This window comes from Coffea arabica, chromosome 1e, assembly GCF_036785885.1.
Source record: "Coffea arabica cultivar ET-39 chromosome 1e, Coffea Arabica ET-39 HiFi, whole genome shotgun sequence".
Taxonomy (NCBI): Eukaryota; Viridiplantae; Streptophyta; class Magnoliopsida; order Gentianales; family Rubiaceae; genus Coffea; species Coffea arabica.
The window spans coordinates 11,805,211-11,830,194 of NC_092311.1; the positions used below are offsets into that span (position 1 = coordinate 11,805,211).

Genomic DNA, 24,984 nt, shown 5'->3' on the forward strand with positions numbered 1-24,984 from the left:
TACTCTGGTAGACGAAAGAAGAGTCATTTTTCATCTCTATGTACCTCCGTGGTGAGTAGGGTGGTATCATGGAAAGGGAGGTTATTATCTTATGGTGGCAAATTGGTTTTGCTACGGAGTGTGCTTTCTTCGATGCCTATACATATTATTGCAGCTTCCAACCCTCCGAAGGGGGTACTCAGTCTGTTGGAGAGTATTTTTGCAGACTTTTTGTGGAATCAGATTATGGGCCACGATTGCATTGGATCAAATGGGACCAGCTGTGTAAGCCTTATGGAGAAGGAGGTGTGCGTTTACGATCGTTACGGCATGTTTTGGATGCTTTCTCTCTGAAGTTGTGGTGGAAGTTCAGGCTGGGACAATCATTATGGGCAGAGTTCATGCATTTAAAGTATAATGCAAATTTGCACCCTTGTTACTCAAAGGCGTGCCCAGGACAGTCTGCTACTTGGAGGAGGCTATTGGACGGTCAGGTGGTGGCAGAAAGGTATATCAGGTGGGTAGTGGGTAGTGGCAATTCAAGTTTTTGGCACGATAATTGGTTGGGATCAGGGCGGCTTTGTCAACAAGTGGAAATTTTTCAAGAACAACCAGTTGCAGATTTCGTGGTTCAAGGTTGTTGGGATGTGCAGAGGCTGTCTAAGGTTTTGCCGACGCACTATGTGCAGAGGGTCTTGGAGGTTGCTCCGCCATCATCGGATCAAGGGGACAAAATGGTGTTGGCTCCAAGCACCTCGAGGGAGTTTTCTATAGCGTCAGCTTATTAGGTAGTGAGACACGGTGATAATATTTTTGGGCTCTTTTCGGGTTTATGGCATCAGGTCTTACCACTGAAATTTTCATTTTTTATGGTACGTTTGATGAATGGGAGGCTGCCGGTGATGGGTGTACTGCATAAATTTGTGTGACCGGCCCGTCTCGTTGTTTTTGCTGTCAGTGTCCTTCTCAGGAGACTATTGACCATACTTTTGTACTTGTGAGGTTGCCAGACTGGTCTGGGATTTCTTTGAAGTGTTGATTGGCGGGTTTGGTGAAGCCTTCACGGTAAGGCATAAGGTGATTACTTGGTGGTTGAAAGCTGGAAAGAGCCCTTATATTAGGTTGTTATTTCAAATTTTGCCCTCCTTGATTTGTTGGAACTTATGGAAAGCGAGAAATAAGTTTGTTTTTGAAGGCAGTTTACTGACAGTGAAGCACATTTGCGAGCGTATTGTCATTGAGCTTCAAGAGTACTTTGGCATGCAATTTCGAGAGACTAGCATTCCTTGTTCTTCGTGGCCTCGTTTCTTTGAGGCAATAGCCAGGTTGAGAATGTCGGTGAATGTGGTGCCGGTTAGATGGAGATGCCCAGCTCCAGCAGTTGTGAAGTTAAATGCAGATGGATGCTCAAGGGGCAACCCTGGGAGGAGTAGAGGGGGAGGTCTGCTTAGGGATAGGGATGGGCAGGTCATATTAGCATTTTCCTGCTATTTTGGGGAGATGACTTGTTTACAAGCGGAAGTGAAAGCTCTACTACATGGGGTGCAGTTGGGTATAGCTCGAGGACTGGCCAACGTACACTTGGAGTCTGACTTGTTGGTCCTTGTCCAGATTATTCAGGGAAGAGTCAAGTGTTCGTGGGTTGTGCAGCGGGACGTACAAGAATTGTTGCGTTATAGCCGTCATTACAAAGAGATCTCACATTGCTATCGAGAAGCAAATAAACCTGCGGATAGACTATTGAAGCTTGGAGCTGATTCGGGGGAGTTGATAGTTTATGACTCCTTCCTTGATCTTCCCCGCTTGGTTAGAGGAGATGTTACTTTGGATAGGTGGGGTTGCCCTAGTTTCCGTACGGGTAGCTATAAAGGATAGGTTTGGTTAATTGCTCAGGCATGCTGGGGGTGTTGTCTCCCTCTATGTATTTTTGATTCCTTATAATAATATGAGCACACAAGGTATTGATAATAAAAAAAAAAAAGTGGTGGTTTTGTAAGTGATCTTTAGACATAAGGTTATCATAGTATCTTGAGTATGGATTACTAAAAAATAATAATAATAATAATACTATACACTATCTGATGTCTCTAAGCCTTTCAATGAGGACAATTCCCAAATAATGACTGTTTTAATAGTTATAAATGATATGAAAAACACAGCAGACCTAAGAACTTAATAATGGATATGTGGTAGATGAGTTGTAAAATAAATAATTCAAATATGCAATGCAATTTAACTATTCAGAGAGTTTTTGCTAACACAATAAAGATTTTAAAGGCTAACATGAGATGCTAAGTAAAAATATGTAGAATAATACGTTGTGCCAAATAAAGAATCTTATCAGGTGTATAAGTTAAGACTTTTTATAAGATGAAAACTAGAAGAAGGGGACGGGGGCAATGGAATTTTATCCAAATTATAAGGGAAAGTGAGGATTTTTGTAAGACTTCCAAAACTTAACATGAATGGAAACAAATTTTGACAGCTTATTGGGCGGTTGACCCCTAGTGCCTTTCTCTGCCACCGTATGTTTATATATTTGAGATTTTCACAACACAGTCGGATAACAAATGCTTGTTATCTTTCTCAACTTCTTCAAATAAAAAACTTGACAGCAAGTAGTTGAAGCTACTGCTCCCAGAGAAACTATTTCTTTTGAAAAGTTTCATCATTTAGGGAGATGCATCTTTGGTTTCCAGCTCTAGCATACGACATAGATTATGATTTTTCTATCACAGGTACAATAATTGATCATATATGAGTTTCCTTGTTAGATCTAAGTAAAATTTGTATAAGATGGACACCAGCCAAATCAAACAATTACACATGCTTTTGTGCATTATGCTAATTCTAGCAATTTGCTTTAGACTTTTTGAAATTCAACTCCTGATTTGTCAAAAGAATATATATATGCTATATGATTTCTAGCAAGTTCAGTAATAAAATGTTCACTTTGATATATATATATATATATATATATATATATATATATATATATATATATATATATATATAAAGTGAAATTCTTATCATCTGATCCCTTAACGTGCATAAATGCCTGATATATAGCCTATAAGGTTTTTTTTTCCTCTTTAACAATTCAATGATAGGTTATTGGTCATTTTTATTAATTGTTTGATATGTTGGTCGTATATTTCGTAATGCTTTTGCTAAGAATGGATTTTGGGTCATACACAAGACAACTGATTAGATGTAATTTCTTAACCTTGAAAATAACTATGTAATTAGAACAAAAACAAATATATGTAATAGCAGACCTCTTAGGCATGTGTTGTCAATCATTTATACTAGAGTTAAGAGTTGTAATTTGGAAGCACTTGGAGAATTTTAAGCAACTATGAAGTTTCTGTTAGTGTATTTTAATAAAATCTTAATTAGTTTTTGGCCAAATCTTTACAAGGAGTTACAATAGAATTTATTGATGAGTTATGGGAATTATAATTGTGGGAGTTACATTGCATTTTGAATGGAGTTATTGTATAATTATTTGAATAAGAGTTACAAAAGAATTATTTGGTCAAATTGAGTCTTTATAACCCATTCAAATGTGAATTAATTTTTTAGGTTGCAAATTCTACCAATTAACTACAATTTAATATGAAAAAACCGTTACACATTGGATTTTCAACCCTTTTTTTCTTAAGGTTTTGTAGCCGATAAATAGTGAAATTCTCTAAAAGAATTTTACACACACTTCTCTCAACAAAAGATCATTTTAAAATACTATCCTCCTCACACTCATTCTTTCTCCCTCATTTTGTTTTCTTTGGGCAAAGAAAGATATTGGGAAGCTTCTGCTTCTCTTGGTTGTGCAGATCAAAGGAAAGTAACAACTATAGAGTTGGGTTGTTGTATCCTGGAGGCAGTGCGCTAGACCTTCTGCATCGGTTTGAAAAGTACCGTAGGGGCGCGTATCGTCTTAAAGAGAGCGTTCTACATGTCTCAACCCTACCGAACTTTTTAGTAACTGTCAATTTCAAGGTGGTTAGTTTTGAAGATCAGAAATTGTTCGTGTACTCTCCTCCAACAGTTTCTTATGATGGTGTGCATCTTGAGATTTTATAATTTAACAAAATTCCTATTTACTAGAGACATTGACATTTTTAATATGCCCTTGGATGTTGATGCTCTGTATGGGTGAACTTGTTCGAGATTTTGGTGTGCCATTGAATATATTGTGTGTTTCAATCTGTGACAACACTCGAATTCGATGCATTTTTTCAGCAACATGTGTTCACATAAAAACATCACCTGGATATACATCTTTTAGTATCTATTCAGATGAATTATTAGCATTCAACAATTTCGTGCAGTCATACTCAAATTTTTGGAAGTTGATTTATGGAATCATTGTCACATGAGAGCTAAAAGATTTTGACAAAGACTAAAGTGACATTTCACTTACTATTGCATAAATCAATTGAATCAATTTCCTAAACTATTTCCTAAATTGTATGACTGTGGCATCAATTTTTCTTGTGGAAATTACCTTATCCAATTTGGTTCACTAAAGTCCTTGAGGCAAGGAAACAGCTATATTTTGACTTACACATATATTGCGTGAAATAATGCGTTTATTTAGTTAATAATCATTACATTAGTTGCATATGATATTTATTTATGCCATTTAAACAATAGTTTCATATGAAATAATAAATTATCATTCCAATTGTGTGTTATTTTTAGCTTCCAGGAAAATTTTTCTTATAAAGATATTTAAAATATATAAGTTGAATAATGTAATTTTATTTTTTGGACAAGTTGACTGATGTAACTTTTTCAAGGCATGTTAAGTGATATTCGTTGTCCAGCAGTATATAGAGTTACTCTTGTGTGTATCAGAGTGTTAGTAAATTTACATCTACCAAATTAAGTTGTGCTTTAGATGATTCAAATAATTAAAATAAAGACTTAAAAGTTGTCAGAATAAAGGATTACATTTGATTAATTAGTTGAGAGAAAAACTATATCGTCATGTCCAATTCTATTTGACCTATAAATTTCCTCAATTGACCATGTTATATAGGAGGCAGAATCCACTTAATTAACAATTTTACTAGAGAGAATTCACTTAGTGGAGAATCTTACTTTGTTGTATATATTTATTGCTAAACTAGTGCCACAGGAACTAGGAAGAGAAATTGCATGCATTTAAGACGAACATTAATTCCTAACTACTAGCATTAGTTTGAATATCAAATGGGCCAAGTTAACCCATTCTCCACCAACCAAAAAAATGCTTTACAAACAAATGAGCTAGTTAGGCTAAGTGAGGACCTAAAATCTTTTAGGCACGACTTCAATTTGATTTGATTTTATGCCACATTGAGCCCGGCCCAAGCCAAGCTATGATAAAATAAGACTTCAATGTGATTTCATTTTATGACATATTGAGCCCGGCCCAAACCAAGCTATGCCAAAATAAGTCAGAAACATATACCGTTTAAACATGCTGTTTATTTATTTACTAGAAAGCATAAACCGCATTATGCGCCATGGCAGCTAAGTTACACGTGCATAATTAAACATAACTAATGAAGACACTCCTCTCTTGTTATTGTTTTTGTGTCTGTATATCTTCATTTATAGTGTATATATGCATTCTTAAGAAAAGTCATTGTAGCCAAACATTCTAAATTGGTAGAACACAGAAAGAATGTGAGAAACTTTGGGCCTGTTTGGAAGTTGAGTTTTTACTCAAGTTTGTTTTATACTAGTATTTTACCAACTTTAGCTACAGTAATCTAAAAAAACTTTTCAAAGTTTTTTATCTACACATTTCAAAATACCCAAAACACACAAAAAATCATCTCCTTCCCCTTTTCTTCTTCTTCCTCCCCCACCCGAACCTACCACCACCTCCGTCGCCGGCCACCACCTCCGGCACCGGTACCGGTGCCGATCATCTCTTCCGGTACCGACCACCCGAACCTAGTTCCAATCAAAAAATTTCCCTAATTTCGCCATTATCCCACTTAATACTGCTCCCAGGAAAACTCCAAACCGCCCACCTATCAAAATTTCCCCAACAAATCGCCAACAAGAGGTGAGAACTAGCAAAAGCTTTTTTTTTTGAGGAAAAAGAACTAACAAAAGCTCAAGTTGATTTATTTGCCAAAAAAAGAAAGGGGATCTTCTGCAAAATCGTAGCCATCAAAATTCAAAACCAACAACCCACCAGAAATCCACCGCATCATCAGGCTTCCTAACTTTCCAACTTAGAATCTTCCCAGAAACGCAAATTTTGATCCGACTGGCAAAACCAACGCCGAAGTACCAATTGCGATTATGTCGGCTGAAGAGGGGAATTTGCCGAGGCAACTACTCAGCAGAAAACGCACGGTGCCGATGAGATAATCTCTGATATAGCCGACGGGGGAGGGAGAGGGAGGGGTGGCGGGAGAGGGAGAGGGGGAGAGAAAAAAAGCAAAAAGAAAAAAGAAAGAAAGTTGCTGCAGTTTCGAGAGAGGGAACAGGGGAGGGGGAAGGGGAAAGGAGAAGAAACGGGAAAGAATGAAGGAAAAGAAAAAAGAAAGGAAAAAAAAAAGAAAAAAGAAAAAGAAAGAAAGAAAAGGAAAAGGAAAAAAGTTTTTTTCATTTTACAAAAAGTTTTTTTACAACTTCTACAGTGATCTACAGTAAAGTTTTATACAAACACCCAAAAAACTCACCTTCCAAACGGGGCCTTTATCATGTCTGATGCAACTATTACAAACTTAAAGCACAATGAAGTAGAATGCTTTGTAAATAAATGCTTGATCCCTGAAGTCTCATCTGTATCATATTGTTATGTATCTCAAAACATCCATAGATAACGGCAGCATTTCAAGAATGTGATCGGACCTAACTAGGCTCTTAAACATCAACGTATCACTACTATCTTAAATCCAGAAATTGAAATACCATGGTATACATTTTTGTTGAATAAATTTTATATACAGACAGTGTATACACTATCACCGTTAGATTTATAACACATGTGCGAAAGTTGTATTTCAAATTCAAATTTTGTATAGTTGTCATTCATTCAATGTTGACTTAATACACTGTCAGTGTAGAAAAAATTAATTCTTTTTTTTATTTCTTTTCGATTGAATATAGGCGTAGCAAAGGAATAGTGGGAGTGTGGAATAAAAAGGAGTAGTTTGTTGGGTCGAAAATCACGGTTAACAACGAAGTCGTTCCAATTTGGATGAAAAGTCCTTTGAACCATGCCAATGCCATGGCTTTTATATCCAGTGTTGGTGTTTTGCTCTCATACAGCCTAGGATCTGCAAATTGTGGAAGGCCCTGTAGATGAATATATATAATGTCCTAATCAATTTGTTAACAAACTAGGAGAAGTAAACCAAGCGCGGTGGAATATAAAATTTGAATGCCCATGAAGGATTAAAATAGTGTAAATAGTAGCTGGGCTTATTGGTAAATAAGTTAAGAGCAGAAGTAATACTGGTAACCAAAGATATCAATATATTAAAAACTTAAACATAGCAAGCTAATTTTGGTAATGGAGGCGATATGCTAATCTGGTAATCAAAGATATCAATATATTAAAGGTGAAATGCATGATGCCATGGATACATGATTTCTACGCCATTGATTCCGAAAACTAAAACAGCAAGGGATGTACGGGACTGTGGTATGAATACAATTATTTCTCTTTGTTGAAGACCATGATCGTTAACAAATGTGTTCCAGTTTTGGTGAAATCTGTTGTCGGCCATTCCAATGATATAGTTTTTAGTTCCGCTTGTGAGGACAATAGTTGGGGTTCTTGATTCATGTAATCTCGGATGGGCATGCTTGGGAACTTCCTGGAAAAGAAACGAATCAGTGTAATAAAGATAAAGCGTTTTGAGGAGTGGATTAGAAATCAGTGGATATGTTTAATAGGAGAAAGTGCACACCATTGCGTGCTTAGCAGCGGAAGAAAAAACTTGGTAAAAAGAATCTAATGCCATAAGATCATGAGAAAAAAATCGATTGATTGATGAGGTGACCAAAGTTGCACTCGGCTCGTTTTTGATATTTTCTGAAATGAAAGGAATGGATGTGTGAGTGTATATATAACTTAGAAATAATGTAAAAGAGCAGTAGAATTGTAGCTTCCTTGTGAGACGGAGAATTCATAAGAGATCATTGATAAGGGTAGGGTCCAGCGTGTCCAAATTTGTAGATGATTGGTTGAGAAAGGCAGTGCATCGTATATGAAGTTAACTCTTTTTCGTAAGAAAAGCATGTCATTTATGTCAATATAGTTGTGCTTGCAAAAAAATTTCCATTCGCCTCCAAAACAATGATCTGTGATTTGTAGACTCCACTCAGCAAGGCCGTGTTTAACTGTAATGGTCTGCCCCTCTGCAAAGTTATTATATCGAAACATTTCTACTGGAATTTTCTACGAACAGAAGAGATTTGTAAATATATGATAAACGTAATCCAAGAGATAGAAGTGGATAGTAAGAGTACCTGTTTCTCCATATCTGTGCAAAAAAGTACATAGCACCATGGCTGTCCATTTAATATTCAGGTAATCTTTGGAGGTTCTATTGGAAAAAGAAAACAATAAGATTTTCATGTATTTTATAACAGAGGTGTAAGCAGGAAAGGATACTTGCCTTGGGATAGGAATGCCTGTGAAGAAATAAGGATGATATTCTGCAACCATTGTTTAACCGACGCAAGTGAAAATAATGATGGTTCACCCATGTACATAAATACCATGGGGAAAGCCTCTATAAAATTTTTTTTGACAGAGTATATTATTTTTCCCTCCTGATTTTTAACACTAGTTGCTGCATGGATCTTTTTATGATCAAATATGCGAAGATAAAACTTTACTTTGCCGGCAACTCGAACTAACTCCCATCTTTTAAACGGATTTTTTGGCCCATTCATTTTTACTGCTAAGTAATTATGCAGGAAGGTTAGGAAGAAATGGTACATAGAAAGGTTTGGAGAAGTTTCCTGTTGTACAAAGAGTTGCGGCAAAAAAATTTTCTTTTCTTATATTGGCGGTGAAGTTGCACACTTGAAAAGCTTGTTGTGTAGAAAAAGGCTTAAAGAAGGGAGGAGCACCTGGAAGGAAAGGAGAATATACACAATGCACGAACAAGTATGAGTGCCAATGCAACTGGGTAGTATTTTTAAACAAGCAGGTGTGTGTGTGAGAGAGAGAGAGAGGCATTTAATATAACTGAGTTGCTATTGGGCGAAATTCCGAAATGTAGGTAGGTGTTGGATGGAGTACTGGCTGAAATGCAATTGTGCAGCAATGAATATAGTTGTTGTGTTTGCATTATTTGGAATTGGCCATCTAGATGTTAAAAGCTGTCAAGTTATGGACAAAAGTCATCCAATTAATTTATATAGAATCGAGCAGATAATGTACTGACTAATAAGGGATAGCAATACTTCTCAGACCTTTTGTTCAGATAAAGCTAAGGCTTCAAAAGGTAGGTCATAAGTTTGAGATAGAGCTTTAAAACCAGCAGCAAAATGAATGCTTTAACCATTTGCAAAAGGCACAGACATTTGGTTTCATAGGTAGAAAACTAAGGAATGAAAAGGCATTCAATTTTTCTTTGCCTTTTTGCTGATGGGTGCCTACTCATCTTTGGATGTATTGTCATTTGCATCTTCAGATTGATCGAACTTTGTATCAAGACGAATTCGCACCTTCGATGAAGAAACTTGGTTTTCTAAACAGCAATTTATTGAGAAGCATCAGCGGAAGCAATAAATTGAGTATGTATAGTTGGAAAAAGTTTTTTCCTTGTACATACAAACCTGGAGCTGCATTTGTTGGGACAGTATTGCCAATTCCAAGAGAAATAGTGTGGACATCAGGATGCGCAGACTTGTTAGCAGATTCCTCAGAGCTTGAATCCTCAAAAAAGTAGACAATAGTATAACGCTGATGACCTCCTCCATCCCTGGTAGCTGCTGGCTTTAATTGTATGATGAACATCCTTGATTGTAGCTCTTGATGAACCTTTTCTAGCGGCAATTCTGTATTCTATATATATATATAAAACGTCATTGATTTGTTTAAAAAATCTTTAAGGCTTATTATGGATATTTATCAAACCTCTTCGTGGTAATTCATTGCTTCAAGTGCAGTAAATGTGAGCAAAGATTCAGCCAAGTCACCAAACACAGAAGCAGTGAGTGTGTCAGTGTGGTCAGTGAGGTCTACATCAAAACGGTACCTGCATGCAATAAAGCTTGGGTTAAGATCAGAGAATATGTTATTTTTGAACAAAAGGCTGTAACTTCACATGAAACAATGAATTGCATGTCGAGATTGCTTTCCTGGGAGAAGCCTGTTGTTTCTCATTACAATGGTTGCAAGTAAATGTAGTTCCAAAGTTTGCAGCAGTCATGCGGTGGCATTTTATGCAACCCATGTAATAATATTTTTGGATGATGTGCTTGAAAGAAACCTGTGCCTTAACCCATGAAACCTGAAAAATACAAAAAACGGAGGAGGTAGGTGAGGTTTTTTGCTGCATAACGGAAAAAGAGGGGAAAAAAATGGGTACAAATGTAAACCTTTTGTGTCGGAACAACATCAATGATAGAAATAATTTTCTGGTGTGATTGGTGAAATAGCTGAGGACTTTGTTTAGCATGCATGTTATCCTCAAGAAGACCCGCAAAGCTTTTTTCATTTCTGGCAGCCCTGTTGGAAAGAATGAACGCAAATGGTGACACGAAATGCTAAGTAATGGTATGCGAGAAGACCTGGAAAAAAATCTAGGAAGTAAGAGGAAAAAACCAATGCTTTAGCTGATTAACTTCTCTGACTGGTGGATTGACAAGAATAACCGAGTCATTCCTGGTTGACAAAGCAATTCCTAAGAGGCAAAGATAGCCAGTCAGAGTATTAATACAAAGGCAGGTTAGCATAACATATAATTAAGGATGGCGATCAGCAATGATTCCACTTACCATTGTACATAACAACATTGAGCCTGCGACATATTAAAACAGGATACTTGTCTTTCAGTTCAGTGATAGATTTTCCTTCATTTTTAGTGAACTCATTCCAAAGAGACAGCAGAATAGGATTCATTCTATGTAATAGCAAGAACAGAGAAATAGCTGTTATATTTTTATAATGACGGGGTAATTGTGTCAACTGTTTCATGATTTTTGATGCAGCAAAGGAAGAACAAGAAAAGAGTTTACTCTTCATTCACAAGCCAAAATTTTTGCACAAGGGATGAACGTGAATCTTTATGGACTGGAATTACCGACGAGACATGGATGACTATTCCAATGACATCTATATTTAGAAAAAAAAAGCAAGGAAAAATCAGATACAACTTTTATTTCATATAAGTGCAATAGAAAATAAACCATGAGTTGTGCTTTATACTGACCAACAATTTCGTATTTCATGTCTGCGTAAGGAGGCAGGTCTTTATAAGCCGTGAAATCAAAGTGGAATGGCAACACACTTGAATCAGCCTCATCAATTTCCTCTACAATAGTTTTGGTGCTTATAATCCACTGGAGCTTAAGTCCATCAAGCTGGAACCTTTCAGCAGCAGATCTGACTTCAGCATTTGAGATGCGATATTTTTTGTAGAGCTTCAGCTTAGGACCCATTTTTTGTATGGCATAGTCAAAAAGTACTCCCTGGACTTTTGATCCCTGGGAAAGGAAGTTTCATAGGGAAAATTGGCTACTTTATGGGTAATGAGAACAAAACAACAAAGGTGTGATTTACTACCAAAGATACATAGTATTAGGGGAAAGTGCACCTAGACAAGAAGCTTTCAATAGTAATATAAGCATACCTTTGAGTCAACAAAAATGAACTTTTGCCATTTAGTTGAAGTGGAGGGTGCAGAGCAAACATTCAATTTTTCTTGGACCGTTATTATAGCTGTCCAAGATTTCATTCCAGGCTTTATGTCGTCAATGAACAAAAGATCACCCATTCTGTACCAAAGATGTGCGAAAGTACATAAGGTTATGGCAGAACAAGAACAGCAGGAAAAGCAAGATGAAAGTCCAATAAAAAGAATGTTAGCAAAGTCAGAAAAGGCTTGCATAAAGCCACCAATCTGGGAATACCTTAGCATAGATAGTCATTTAGCAGCTAATTCAAGGATATCACGATAGACAACATTCCTTGTTTTACATTCAGGCACAAGATCAGGAGCAAAAAATATTGGTGGCATTATAAGGACCCTAACTTCACTGGCCATTTTAGCCCGAGACAAAGCAACGTATAACTGTCCGTGCGAGAACATGGGTTCACGCAGATAGATACCAACCCGATCTAATGTCTAGCACTGCGACTTATTGATGGTCATGGCAAAACACAGCTTTACTGGAAACTGTGTGCGCTTAAAAGGAATGCCATTTTTTTCATTGTCAGATGTTTGAAGGGGAATCTTAGGCAAAATCACTCTCTTGCCTCGATGCTGGCCTACAGCAATTTCTGCACAAAGGGCATGTTGCCTAAGGTTTTGTAAATAAGCCTCGTGCCGTTACACAGTCCCTCTGACGGATTTAGGTTCCTAAGCAAAATGACCAGACAGTTTTCTTTTAAAACTAATTTATGGGGGGCAATCCTTTTGGATTCAAAGAGTTTAGGAAGTCCTGATAATCTCCCTGATCTTTTTCATTGAGAGTTCTGTCTGTACTCATGAAAACAAAAGCTTCTCCAGGGAATCGATCAATAAGCACATCATTGATATCGTCAACAGAAGAGTTTTTCGGCGTAAGGATACACCTATTGGTCATCGCGTAGGGATCTGTTGAATAAGCATGCAGGTCTGAAAAGACGAAGCTTATCAACCTAAGCAAATAAGAATCTGGTCAAATATGTACGTATATACTAAGCATGCGAAAATGCTAACAGTGTAAGATAAGAGTGCGGAATCTGCACCGACCTATTGAGCGAGGCATCTTTTGTAGTAAACGGAATTAATATGTCCTTATGCAAAGATATTTTCCCTTCCTCATCCTCTGGCTCATGTCCCTCTTCTACTCTCAAAAGAAACTCTGAGTATTGACGATCCGAAATAGCGCGCATGTTCTCTGATAAAGTTATTTTTTGAAGGGTTTTCCATAGAGGTGAATGAACAAAGCTAGCCTCAATTTGTTGATCCCTGGAAACATTTGGTATAACAGGCAAGGTTTGTCGGAAGTCACCTCCAAAAACCACAACCTTACCTCCAAAAGGGTTATTAGAATCCATGACATCCTTTAGTAGCAAGTCAAACGCTTCAACAGTATCCTTTTTAGCCATGGACGCTTCATCCCAAAGAATCAGCTTAGCAAGTGCGATCAATCTTGCAATAGAGCTCTGTTTGCTAATCTGGCAAATTTTGTTTGCGGACACATCCAAAGGAATTTTAAAGCGCGAGTGTGCAGTTCGGCCCCCTAGAAGAATGGAAGCAGCCACACTAGACGAAGCAACAACTATTGCTATGTGACCATGAGACCTGAGTGTTGCAAGAAGGGAACGATAAAGGAATGTCTTTCCTGTTCCACCAGGCCCGTCAACAAAAAAACTTGTATTTCCTGAGAAGAGAACTTCAGACATAATAACATCATAGGCATGTCTCTAGCCTATGTTCAACTTCGAAGACAAAAGTAAGTCCTCCTCAGTAAATGGAATATTTCTTTCATGCTGAATGTTCTTCGTGACTCGTTCATCAGCCGTAAGGTGAAAGTTATCAGGCACAAAATGGTAATCACCTATATTTTTTCCCATCTGTTCCAATATTTTATTAATATCTTGAAGAACGCAACCCCTCACTTCTTCGGAATCACAACCAGAAAGATCTCTACTTCTTTCAAAATCAGAAGACATGGCACCCTCATATTTTTCCCACAATGACTTCGGATTACTGGACGAACAGTAAACCACAAAACTGCAAATAAGATGCGCAGTGAACATGGCATTTGAAATGCCACTGCATTATTGAGAGTGTCCTCTACGTGAGTATCAGATTGGAGAAGACCCATCTGAAATGCAGCCTCTCTATATGATATAGCAAGACTGCCATTAACAGTCAAAAGATCCTTAAAGGATTTGGGAGCACGAACATGAGACAGCAACAGCCTAAGATAATAACGCTCACCTTCAATTGGACTAACAGTCACCATCCTACCAATCACTTTTTTCCATTTTCTTTGAGACCATTTTTTTTTTTTGCTTTCCAAACAAAAAATTCAGGGAATTCATGGTACAAGCAATTAAGTTTCTGAGCTACTTTGTTGGTTCGGTTCATATGAAAAAATTGTGTAAGCATGGTTTTTTTAAAAGAAGCACGGTCCAAAAGGTCAGCAAGATCTGTATTTTTATGGAAAGAAATCATCTGTTGGCCTGGAAGGTGTAATTGAAAGGTGTAAACAGAAGGAGTCATTTCATTTAGCAAAAATCTGTATATACGCCAAAATGCCTCTGCAGCAGCAACCCATCTTCCAGACTGGAACTCATTGATTTCGTCAATATCCTCACTGCCAGAACCAGAATGAACATGAAAGCTCACACGGTCATGGCCCTTGTAGACATATTTGTATAAATACTTGACCAGCTTGATAGTTGAGCAAACCTCAACATTCATGTGGCAGTCAAAAAGTGCAAGAAGGTAAGGATTATAGGGGACAACCCAACGGTTATCCAACAACTGTTTTCGTACTCTTACAGTTGGACCATTCCTTCGACGCCTATAATGTGGATAGGAATCTTCTGAATGGACAGTGAAGTCACAGTAATCTTTTGGAAAATGGTTCTTACTGAACCCATTTTTCATGCAAACATTATCTGGCTTCAACGGTCCACAAGGGCCATGCATCATATGTCTGACAACAAGAGAGTATAAATATTTTTGCTTATTCGGATCTGGAATCTCAGCAGAAACAATTCGGTCATAAGCTTCTGGACTTAATAGCTTATATTCAGGCTTAAGAATCAAGAGTATGTAAGCATGAGGAAGGCCTCTTTTCTGGAATTCAATCACATGAACGCATGCTGCAACTTCACCGAATATTTTCTTCTTGAGTATTTCAGCCTTGAGCAGCTCAAACTTTGCTTTAAACACTCTAGAAACCAGATCTAGTCGTTCCTGTGCTGATTCTCCATATTTTAAGTTTTCTTGAATCTCTTTCCATTGGGTATTGCATGTCATAGTAATGAAGAGATCTGGTTTGCCAAATTTCTGAACTAACGCCATTGCATCTACATAATGATGACATATATCTCTTGGGCCACCAATAAAAGAAGATGGAAGATATATCCTCCGGCCTACCTGCTTCCCTTCACTCTTTCCTGCAGCTATACTATCCATAACACCTTGGAGAATTTATGTTCTAATATCATTTTGGTTTTTCCTATGGAAGTCAAGCCTAGATGTCTCAATTTTAACATATATATCCACAACAAACTGTTGCAACAACCGGCCAGTGTGCAATAACATGGATCTATCGGCTTCTCTCATCTGAAGCAAGTAACAATAATATTCCCTAGCAGAGACCGTATGACGTTCCTTTTTTCCATACTCAGCAGCTATGCAAGAGAAAGCAAACCATACAAAAAATTTATACACACATCGAATAAGCTAATGGAACAAAAAGCTAGGGAGAACATATAAGCTAGACTTGCCTTCTTGTTCTAGGCGAATAAGGTATGATGTAGTCCCTATCAAAGAAGCATCATGAAGATCAATATCATCCGAAGTGCTTCTTTTTCGTTTCCTAGAATCAGAATTCCTTAAGATACCATGATGCCAACTAGACTCACCACGTGGTAACAGAAGAGAATGCTGCAATGTATCATAGCATGAAAAGTAGTGCTGTATCCTATGGCTGGTATTTGAGTGAGTATAAACTTGAATGTGAGCATTTTTTTCAAACGCCTCATCTTCAGATTCAGTCCATATTGCAGCAACTTGAGACGAAGTGGGCAAGTTATATACCCTTTGATCCAGTCCAGGATTTCAATTAAGAGCGATCCTATGATCATCAAGATTGTTGACATGGCAAAGGCTTTTAAAGAATCTAGTGTAAGGATTAGACTCCAAAATCTGCATTAAGAGCCGGAGAGTACTCTCGCGTAACCTGGGGGAGTTGCTAAGCCTTTTAGACAATTCTTCTTCTTGGTCATAAAAGTACAATTGAATCCCAGTTGGTTGACTGTTCTGAGAAACTAAGCTATTCAGTAAATGATACACCTGACCCTGAACTCGAAAGGTGTAAACTCCCTTGGTGTTTTTCGTTAATTCGTGGTCATATTTGGCACCAAAGGACGTAAAAGCCACGTTATTATTGTAGGTACGGGCGTTTTTCCTAAAATCCACTGATTCCTCGTCTACACCAAAAAAAAGACGGTAAACGCTATAAGGCATAACTGGGATGACGACAGAAACCTCTCCTCCGGAACAACAGAAATTGGGAGGTTCTAAATGAAATCTTTTTGCTCCACAATGTTTACAGTCTGGGGCTCGTGGCAGCACAAGAGGACTATCTGGAATCTTATCTAAGCGCGAAATCTTTTTCCGTCTCCCTGATGCAATGACGGAAACAATATCATTGCTGCGGGAGTTTGAAAAAGAACGCAACAGTAGAACGAAGTCCTAAGTTTATATACATGCTAAGTACCAGGTACTGAACTACCTCTAGAAGGAGCACGGGTATTGACGATAATAGTTGGCCTGATCTGAGCATCGAGAGGCTGAGCGTCATCTAGGTTGATAACACAGGTTCCTTCCTCTATAGGCAGAATAGCGGGAACTGGTACAACAGAGTATTAATGTTTAACCAATAACAAAGTAGGAGTAGAGGTGTGAGGAAAACAACTGAGGAATGGCGATGACAAGGTCTTTGCAATGTACCTTCTAATGGTGGTAGCACATTAGAGAGAGAAGCAGAGGAATTAGGTTGGTGAGAAGTTGGCTGGGTTTCAAGATTAGAATCCAAGCGTTTTGCAATAGAGTCAAACAGGCCAACTAATAAATGGTCACGCACGGGCAATTGGGCTTCATGATTATCAGATGATTCAGGGATAGAAGCAGCTGTGTTTATCTGCTGGGAAGCAGATGGAATATCACAGGAACTCTTCATACGACGGCTCTTATACTTCTTTGGCCGACGCATAAGAGGAGCAGAAGTTTCAGTAAGGCTCTGGCCAGCAGCATGGGTAACGTTAGATGTAAAAGCAGATACGACTGTCTGCTATAAAGTAGGCAGGGAGCCAGATTTAGAGTTTCCTGCCTTATGTGCGTGCATGCTAGGCTGATAGGCACGGGCAGTGTTAGCCTTTGGAACACGGGCAGTGTTTTTCTTTGCAGCATAAGCATCCCTCCTACACTGTAGCAAAGGATCTTTTTTGTCTTTGTCCATGGCCGCATAACGGTCACGGCGAACTAAGTTGTAGTCCATGCAACCAAGAATAAGGTTGTACGGATCCTAGTACACTAAGCATTAGATATTTATAGAACGCACAAAGGATTTTACTGGCTGATAGATTTTACAAAGGGTCAAAGAACCCATGACAAAATAACAAGCTCATGAACATAATTGCCATTGATCACCAAGTGAGTAATAATGCAAGGAAAAATGTTATGAGAATAGGAAAGCCATGAAAAACAATGACCACAGTTGATGAAAAAATGATCAAAAGAAAGCACACAAGACGCTATTACGATGATAGAAGAACCTATCAGTAATATAGAATGGATTGTAAACATGTTCATTGGCAAGGAAAAATACTAAAACAGATAATCCACAATTTAAGAAAAACCATAATACCTTAAAAAGGAAGAAACAGCAGCAGAAGCAACCGAGATTGATGCGCGTCCCCTACAAGAAGACTCGACTGGAAACCACAAAGGCAAGGGAAAAAGTATCAACAAAAAAGTGCATGCATAAAAGATAAATATTAAGTACCAAGCAGATGGCGTACAGGGTAAATAAAGGACAAAGCGTTTAATTGGTAGCTAAAGAAAAATTGGAGGGGGAAAAAAAACAACTGAAGCAGCAAGAGGCATGTAGTAAAGATTCACGCACCAACATGATGTTAAGAAAGTCTGCTTGGCGTTGGAGCAAGTAGAAGAAACAAATGAAGGGGAGAAACCCAGACAAAGCAGAGAGTTTAATAGAGCGTAGAAAGCACATTAGCCAAGGCATGCAACGGGCAAAAAAAGATGAAAGAGTACGCAAGGGTACTTTGTTCAACAACAATCCATGCAAAGAAGGTTAAAAATAGCAAAACGCTGACCTTTTTTTTTCCCCTCTGAACGACTATTGGCATGAAATGAAGATCCATGCAAATGAGTTTAAAAATAGTAGATAGCTAACATCTTTTTCCTATGAGTGACTATTGACATCGCATAAAAACTGGTAAAGATTGATAGAAGCAACGACGACAAAAGTGGACATTGCAAAGAACAATGGCGCTGCCGACGATGGAAAGACGTGCAACGTATCCAAAGCTTAAAGTATCCTAAGGAAAAATTAGTAGAAATGACGTTCAGTGGGTATCAGGAATGCATAAAAAACACGTAGTAGGGTAAGAGTCCACGTAAGTCATATATGGAAACATGGAAACATTAGCGAGCGTTTCAAAAAGTGGTCATTGATGTATAAGGCAAAAGGGGCACAAAATCTAATTAACATTGAGCCTGGGGGAAATAAAAGCAGCTGCACGCAACACAAAATCAAGCAGGAAACCACAGCTACAGTTAATGTTTTTTTTAGCCCCTTTTTTTTGTGTAAGGAAAAAATACACCTGAGAGCAATTTGGAATTTGATGAATGGTATAAAAATCGATGCAAGAAATGAAAAGGTGAAACCAAGGCCTCAGAGATGGTCATGCATGCCTTTGGGCACGACAAGCTAAGCATAAAGCATTGTTGGAAAAGCCATGGGGTTTCGGAGAAAGAGCAATTGGCTGAGCGGAACTACAAACTGTTTTTGAATAGCGAGGGAAAAGGGAAAGAGGTGTCTAACAGGACAAATAATCCTTAAACAGCTACAGCGCATGCTTTGCATATAAAAAAAAAGCACAATTAGTCATTGGAACGAAAATGTGAATGTGGGAGGAAACGGGATATCCTCATTCATTACAAGCAAACTGATTACAGACCAACGCAAAAAGTCAGCCTATCAGACAAAATAAAGTCCATACATAACAGCATCCTCAAAGCTTTAAAAAAGCAACAGCCGCAATAACCAAAGTCAACAGAGTAATCCCCAAACCAGCTATGATTTTAACATAAGTAGCAAGTAACTGCTGTGAACTTGGACATGGCCGTTGACCTAATCACATCAGAGGAATGCTTTATATAACACAACAGGTTTTTCCGTTCTAGGCAACGGCGAACTTGTTTATATAGGCCAAAAAACTGCACAGTAAAAAAGGGGATAAGAAAATAGCTGATAGCAAACCACAGCTACAGTTAACAAGTCTGCGTGCAATGGAAAGAAGAACACAACCTCGGCATCAACAGACCGGTACAACTGAAATGCACTAAGTCCAATTATCTTTTCAGCTTCAACACCCAAAGCGACAACATTTACATGGCCAGTATCGTCATGAATAGTAAATCTAATCCATGCCTTGCACAAGTAATGGGAATAACCAGAAGGAAAGTTTAAAACGCTCCCCTCCATTTGGGAAAAGACTTATCGGAATCAAAGCAACTGACTAATACCAAACATGGAACATACCTTGAAAAAATATACATCCCCAGGCCACAAGAAAGGCATCAAATCCCTAAGGTACTGGAAAAATCATAGGGACGATAACAGTGGGGGCAAGCAAGATGCCAAAAGCGAGTCATCGGACACGCAATTTCAGCACGGCCCTTAATCCAGACAGTTGCTCGATCCTGAAAGCAATAGAAAACAGCAACTAAACAATACAACTACAAAGAAGAGGGAAAAATCACAGCAAAGGGAAAAGCGGCGTTATGGAAAAAGAAAGTCACTAACAAATCGAGTGAATGACGCAACGCTGGAGATTGCAGTAAGAGTTGGATCACGAACAGGGGGCAGAAGAATAGCCGGATTAGCATACGATTTATCATCAAAAACCATACGGACTAAGTCCGAAACATTTTTTTCACACCTAAAAAAAACAAAATATAAGCAAGCACATAACTGAATCGAAAGGCCTAAACACTGATGAACAACAGTTCAAATTGATAGAAACCAACCAATAATCAAGCTGGCGTGCCTCCAAAACATCAGGAGCAACAAGTATAACAGAAGATGGCTGGGTGGACAACAATATATCTAGATCAACAGAATAAGCAAACCAATAAAAAATAAGCTAAGCAGGGACCAAGGGAATAAAACATAATATACAAGGAAAAAAGGAAGACATACAATTTTCTGTTAAGACCCTAACCCTCATAGCAATAATAACAGGCATGGTGGGCATTGCTTCATCAATAACATGACCTTCGACAGCCTCAAAATCCTCCCACAAAGTCAAAAGGACTGGACATTTACTGTAGTAAGCGCACAAATCCAAGGGCCATCTCAAATAAAGAAAAAAGAGATCAAACAAAAAGGGGCAAAAATCAAAACTAACAAGGGAATGGTAACCTGTGGTCGACTATGACATAGTCCCTCCCATGGCGCATAGTCCCGTCCATATAAACATCTCGTGGAAGGAAAGCATGAACAATGAGCCCCATTACATCTGGAGTTAAACATCACATGCAGCGAATTAGCCAGAAATGCAAACAAAGGCAAACAGAAAACATAGAAAAAAGCAATCCATGGAAGGAGAAAAGCAGGATAGTAGATAGAGAAGAACAACTTATGAACTCATCAGTGTCAGCCACAAAATGAAGTGATTCAAATGAGCGCAGATGGAAATAAAACGAAAGCACTGGCCCGACCTCTTCAGCAACTTCCTCGACAACAGTCTTACTGTTAATAACCCAATAGAATCGATAAAGTCCCGGGGGAGTAGTCTCTGGAATTTCACAAATCTCCACAGCTGATACGTAATACTTCTTGAACGGCAATAGAAGGCCATCCACATGCGAGATGTCATCATCATAGACAACTGCAGAAACCATAATACCCTGAGGGGAAAAATAGACCAAGTTAAGCAAGATACAATGGAGCAGATCTAAAGCAAAGAACTGGTAAATAAAAGTAAATGGCAGAGAGCAAAACCTGGGAATCACCAAATTCGAAGTGACAAAATGACTTGGAAGAACCATGCAGTTGAACGTGCTTGACACGATGAGACTCAACAACGTGCACCAAAGTCTTCCAATTGACCAAAGTTTCATTAACCTCAGATATGCGAACAATTCGGGGTACAGCAGCAATAGGCGATGCCATTGTTCAATTTAGGCAACTAAGTAAAAGCATAAGATAAAATCATTGTATAAACGGGGAAAGAAAGGAACAGCATGAGGTGGGGGAAAAATGAACGAGGGAAGAAAGGAACAGCACGAGGTTGGGGGGGAAAAAAACAAATACCATAAGCATAAGAGAGCAAACAAAAAGCAATATTGATAAGCGGCAACCAAGATAAGGGAACAAGGGAAAAACACAGCTCCAGCAATAAATCTCAAAAAGTGCAAGGAAATAAAATTGGCTCCTCCATCTTCACAGCTGAAAAAAGGAAACGAAATAAAGGGAAAAAAAGAAAGAAACAAGGGAAAACCCAAGGAAAAAGAGGATATGAAATAAATAAACAAGCGAGGGGAAAAAAAGGGGGAAACAGTGAAGAAAACAGGTTGAGATATCAAAAAATCAACAATAAAACAGAACATAAAAGAAGAATGCAATAAATTCAGTATGGCTGCCTTCACAGATGCAAGCGAAAAGGGAACAAGGGAAAAATACAGTTCCAGCAATGAATCTTAAAGAGTGGAAGAAAATAAAATTAGCACCTACTTCTCCGCAAATGGAAAAAGTAAACAAAATAAAGGGGAAAAAGAACGCAACAATGAAAAACCCAGGGAAAAAGAGGATATGGAATAAACAAAGTAGGGAACAGTGAAGAAAACAGGCCGAGGTAAAAAAAAATCAAAGACTCAGTTCTGGCAAAGACTGAGGGAAAAACATAGTTCCAGCAATAAATCTCAAAAAGTGCAAGAAAATAAAATTAGCTCCGACATCTTCACAGCTGAAAAAAGGAAACGAAATAAAGGGAAAAAAAGAAAGAAACAAGGAAAAACCCAGGGAAAAAGAGGACGCGAAATAAATAAACAAAGAATGAGGGGAAAAAACGGGGAAACAGTGAAGAGAACAGGCTGACATAACAAAAAAATCAAAGACTCAAAAGGGAAAAAAGGAGGGAACAACATAAAAACCAGAATCAGCAATAAAACATAAAAAAAGAAAAATGCAATAAAATCAGTATCTCTGCCGTCACAGATGATGAAAATGAAAAGGAAGAAACGAACCCAAAAAAGGGGGGAAAATCACCCGAAGAACGGCAAGGGCGGAAATGACGAAGGGTGGCCTGAAGTTTTCCTGAGGTCACCTATGGGAAAAGAAGGTGGAAAAGTTTCCCTGAGGCCAGCTCAAAAAACACAAGCAGCATGAAGGAAATTGGTGAAACGACGAAGAGAAAAGCAACCCAGCAGCAACAAATCGAGCAGGGAAAAAAGCAGGAACAGTTGACCCAAAAACGCAGATGGAAGAAGGCGAAAAAATACGCGGAAAAACAGAAACTGGTAAATCATAGGGGAAAAAAAAGACCAGAAAAGACGTAAAAAAAATAATAATAACAGGTCACCTGAAGATCGGCGCGGTTGAGCAAGAAGAAACTCCGTTAAGGATAGCGGTCTGGGAAAGTATTCCGATGAAGTTTTTTGAGAGACGCCAGCTGAAAATGAAAACAAAAGGCAGCTGAAGAAGAAACAGCAGCGAGATATCCAGCAAGCAAAAGAGAGCGAAACGGGCAAAGCGAGAAAACAGTAAACCATAGGGTAATGAGCGGCAGAGACGAAACTTCATTAAGGAAATTAAGGAAATGAAGCTGGAAAAGTTTTTCGCAGGTCATTGAGATGCGAAGATGATACACAAGAGAGGAAAAAGAGGACAGAAAAATGACAGACGAAAAAGTGATCCAGCTAACGAAGTAGGCCGCGTGGCCTTGTAATAAAAGAAAAAGAAAAAGAAGGAGTAGGCCTCGTGGCCTTGTAGTAATAGAAAAAAAAAGGAATAAATAATTAATAAAATATTAAAATATTTAAAAAAAAAAGAAAAAAGAAAAAGAAAAAGGATGATGATAAAAAAAAGGAAAAAAATGGATGATGATGAGATGCTACGGCGCACGACGATGACGAAAAAAAGCAAATGAACAGTAACACCCTTTGGCTGTTAGAGTGTTATGTTAGACAAGGCGTGTATTAAATTTATAAAAGAAAGTATTTATCAATATGTATTTGTATTGAGAAGGGAAACTAATGGGGGAGAAAAGAAAAACAAGAATTAGATACTATTAAAACAAAAAAAATCAACAAAGGAAATCAATAATTTTGGGAAATCGAGCAATTAAAATGGATCAAGAGCGAACTTTATTAATTTCCAAGTGTAGCTACGAACTATCCCCTAACCCCTAACTCCTCAACCCATTTGTCCTTTCCCTGAAACTTTGACCAACAATGACTGAAATCACATTTAAGTCAATTGTACATTGGTTATGGAGAGTTAATCAATACCTTAGGCCCATCTAATCCAATCAGTAGGAAACATAACCATAATTGGCATATAACTATGAATCTCAAGTTTTAAAATTTACAACTTTTATAAAACAAAATCAAGAAAAGGAGCATGTTCAAAAGAAAAAACAATCCACAAAAACATTTGATATTAATAGAAGTAAAATGTAAAGAAAACATTAATTGCACAAAATTTCAAAACTATTCCAGATATAACCATAGGATATTCATTAATCCAAGTAACACACTTGAACAGTGACCCCGTTTGGCAAATGACTTTTTTGAGTGTTTGTCTGAAACTTTACCTTAAAAGTTGTAGGAAAAATTTTTAAGATGAGAAACTTTTTTTCTTTTCTTTTTCTTTCTTTCTTTCTTTTTCCTTTTCTTTCCTCTCTTCTTGTTCTCCCTTCCCCCTCCCAATCCGCCTCCCCTGCCACTCACCCTCCCTGTTGGAAGCAGCAACAGCACCAGTAGAAACCAAAAAAAAAAATTTTTTTTGCCTTTTCCTCTCTCCCCTTCTTCTCCCTTTCCCCCTCCCCCACCACTCTCCCTCCCCGTCAGAAGCAGCAATAGAAACAAAAAAAAAATTTTTGCCTTTTCCTCTCTCCCCTCTCTCCTTCCCTTTCCCCTCCCTCGCCCCTACTACCGGATCTAGTTGCGTGACCAGATAGTACCGCTAGGAGGGTGGGAAAGGGTGGCTGCCACTCACCTTCCCTGTTGGAAGCAGCAACAGCACCTGTAGACACCAAATTTTTTTAAGGTATTTTGTTTACTATTATTTTTATTTTTGATTAATTTAATTTACTTTTAGTCTTTTATTTTTAAGTCATTTTTTATCATTTAATTAAAATTTAATCATTTAATCTTTTAACTTTTATTTTTGTTTGTTTCGATTCTAGGTTTTTGGAAAAGAAAAAGAAAAAAAAGGAAAAAAAAAAGAAAAAAAGAAAAGTCGATCAAAGGGACAAGAATAAGACACATAAGCCTATTTGGAGGAGGAGATCTTGGCCTTTCATCTTAGGTTTAGTCTCTTTGGGGTGCCTTTAAAATGAAAACAGCCGCAAGATAGAGGAAGGGGGAGCTCGGTTTTGAGGCTGGAAGAAACAGAAGAAAAGAAAGAAACAGGGAGGCGACGAAAAGAAAAAAGGGAAAAACAGAGAAGAAACAGAGGAGGCCGAAGGAGGTTTCAGCAAAAAATAGTGCGAGGGGGAGAGGGACCGAGAGGCTATGAAAAGGGATGAGAGTGACGGCTGGAAAGGGCGGCGGAGAGGAAAAAGGAATAACGGAGCAAAAGAAAGAAAAATGAGAAGCTAAGGAG

The 24,984-nt window shown here is 38.1% G+C and overlaps 2 protein-coding genes across 9 annotated transcripts; both read right to left on the reverse strand.

Annotated features, from left to right (window-relative positions):
* Positions 1-9,338: 9,338 nt before the first annotated feature.
* Positions 9,339-23,087, reverse strand: LOC113700881 (replication protein A 70 kDa DNA-binding subunit B-like). Of its 8 annotated transcripts, none has more exons than XM_072053375.1 (11): positions 12,912-13,582; positions 11,808-11,952; positions 11,388-11,661; positions 11,194-11,290; positions 10,954-11,078; positions 10,781-10,859; positions 10,555-10,684; positions 10,343-10,466; positions 10,091-10,211; positions 9,790-10,018; positions 9,339-9,701 (listed from the first exon to the last, which is right to left on the reverse strand). In XM_072053375.1, the coding sequence occupies exons 1-9, from the start codon at positions 13,565-13,567 to the stop codon at positions 10,195-10,197; spliced, it is 1,647 nt and encodes a 548-aa protein (XP_071909476.1). In that variant the 5' UTR covers positions 13,568-13,582; the 3' UTR covers positions 9,339-9,701; positions 9,790-10,018; positions 10,091-10,194. The 8 variants fall into 8 exon arrangements, with proteins under 8 accessions (XP_071909476.1, XP_071909473.1, XP_071909479.1 ...); XM_072053394.1 differs by lacking the exons at positions 9,339-9,701; positions 9,790-10,018; positions 10,091-10,211; ... (5 more) ...; positions 11,388-11,661; positions 12,912-13,582 and adding exons at positions 17,776-17,842; positions 19,696-19,856; positions 19,960-20,095; ... (5 more) ...; positions 22,739-22,828; positions 22,955-23,087 and having other exon boundaries at positions 11,830-11,952; XM_072053388.1 differs by lacking the exons at positions 9,339-9,701; positions 9,790-10,018; positions 10,091-10,211; ... (5 more) ...; positions 11,388-11,661; positions 12,912-13,582 and adding exons at positions 17,776-17,842; positions 19,696-19,856; positions 19,960-20,095; ... (5 more) ...; positions 22,739-22,828; positions 22,926-23,087 and having other exon boundaries at positions 11,830-11,952.
* On the reverse strand, positions 13,780-15,317 carry LOC140016130 (uncharacterized). The gene is made up of 2 exons (XM_072069411.1): positions 14,420-15,317; positions 13,780-14,108 (listed from the first exon to the last, which is right to left on the reverse strand). Exons 1-2 carry the CDS (start codon positions 15,315-15,317, stop codon positions 13,780-13,782), a joined length of 1,227 nt encoding a protein of 408 aa, XP_071925512.1.
* Positions 23,088-24,984: the final 1,897 nt, after the last annotated feature.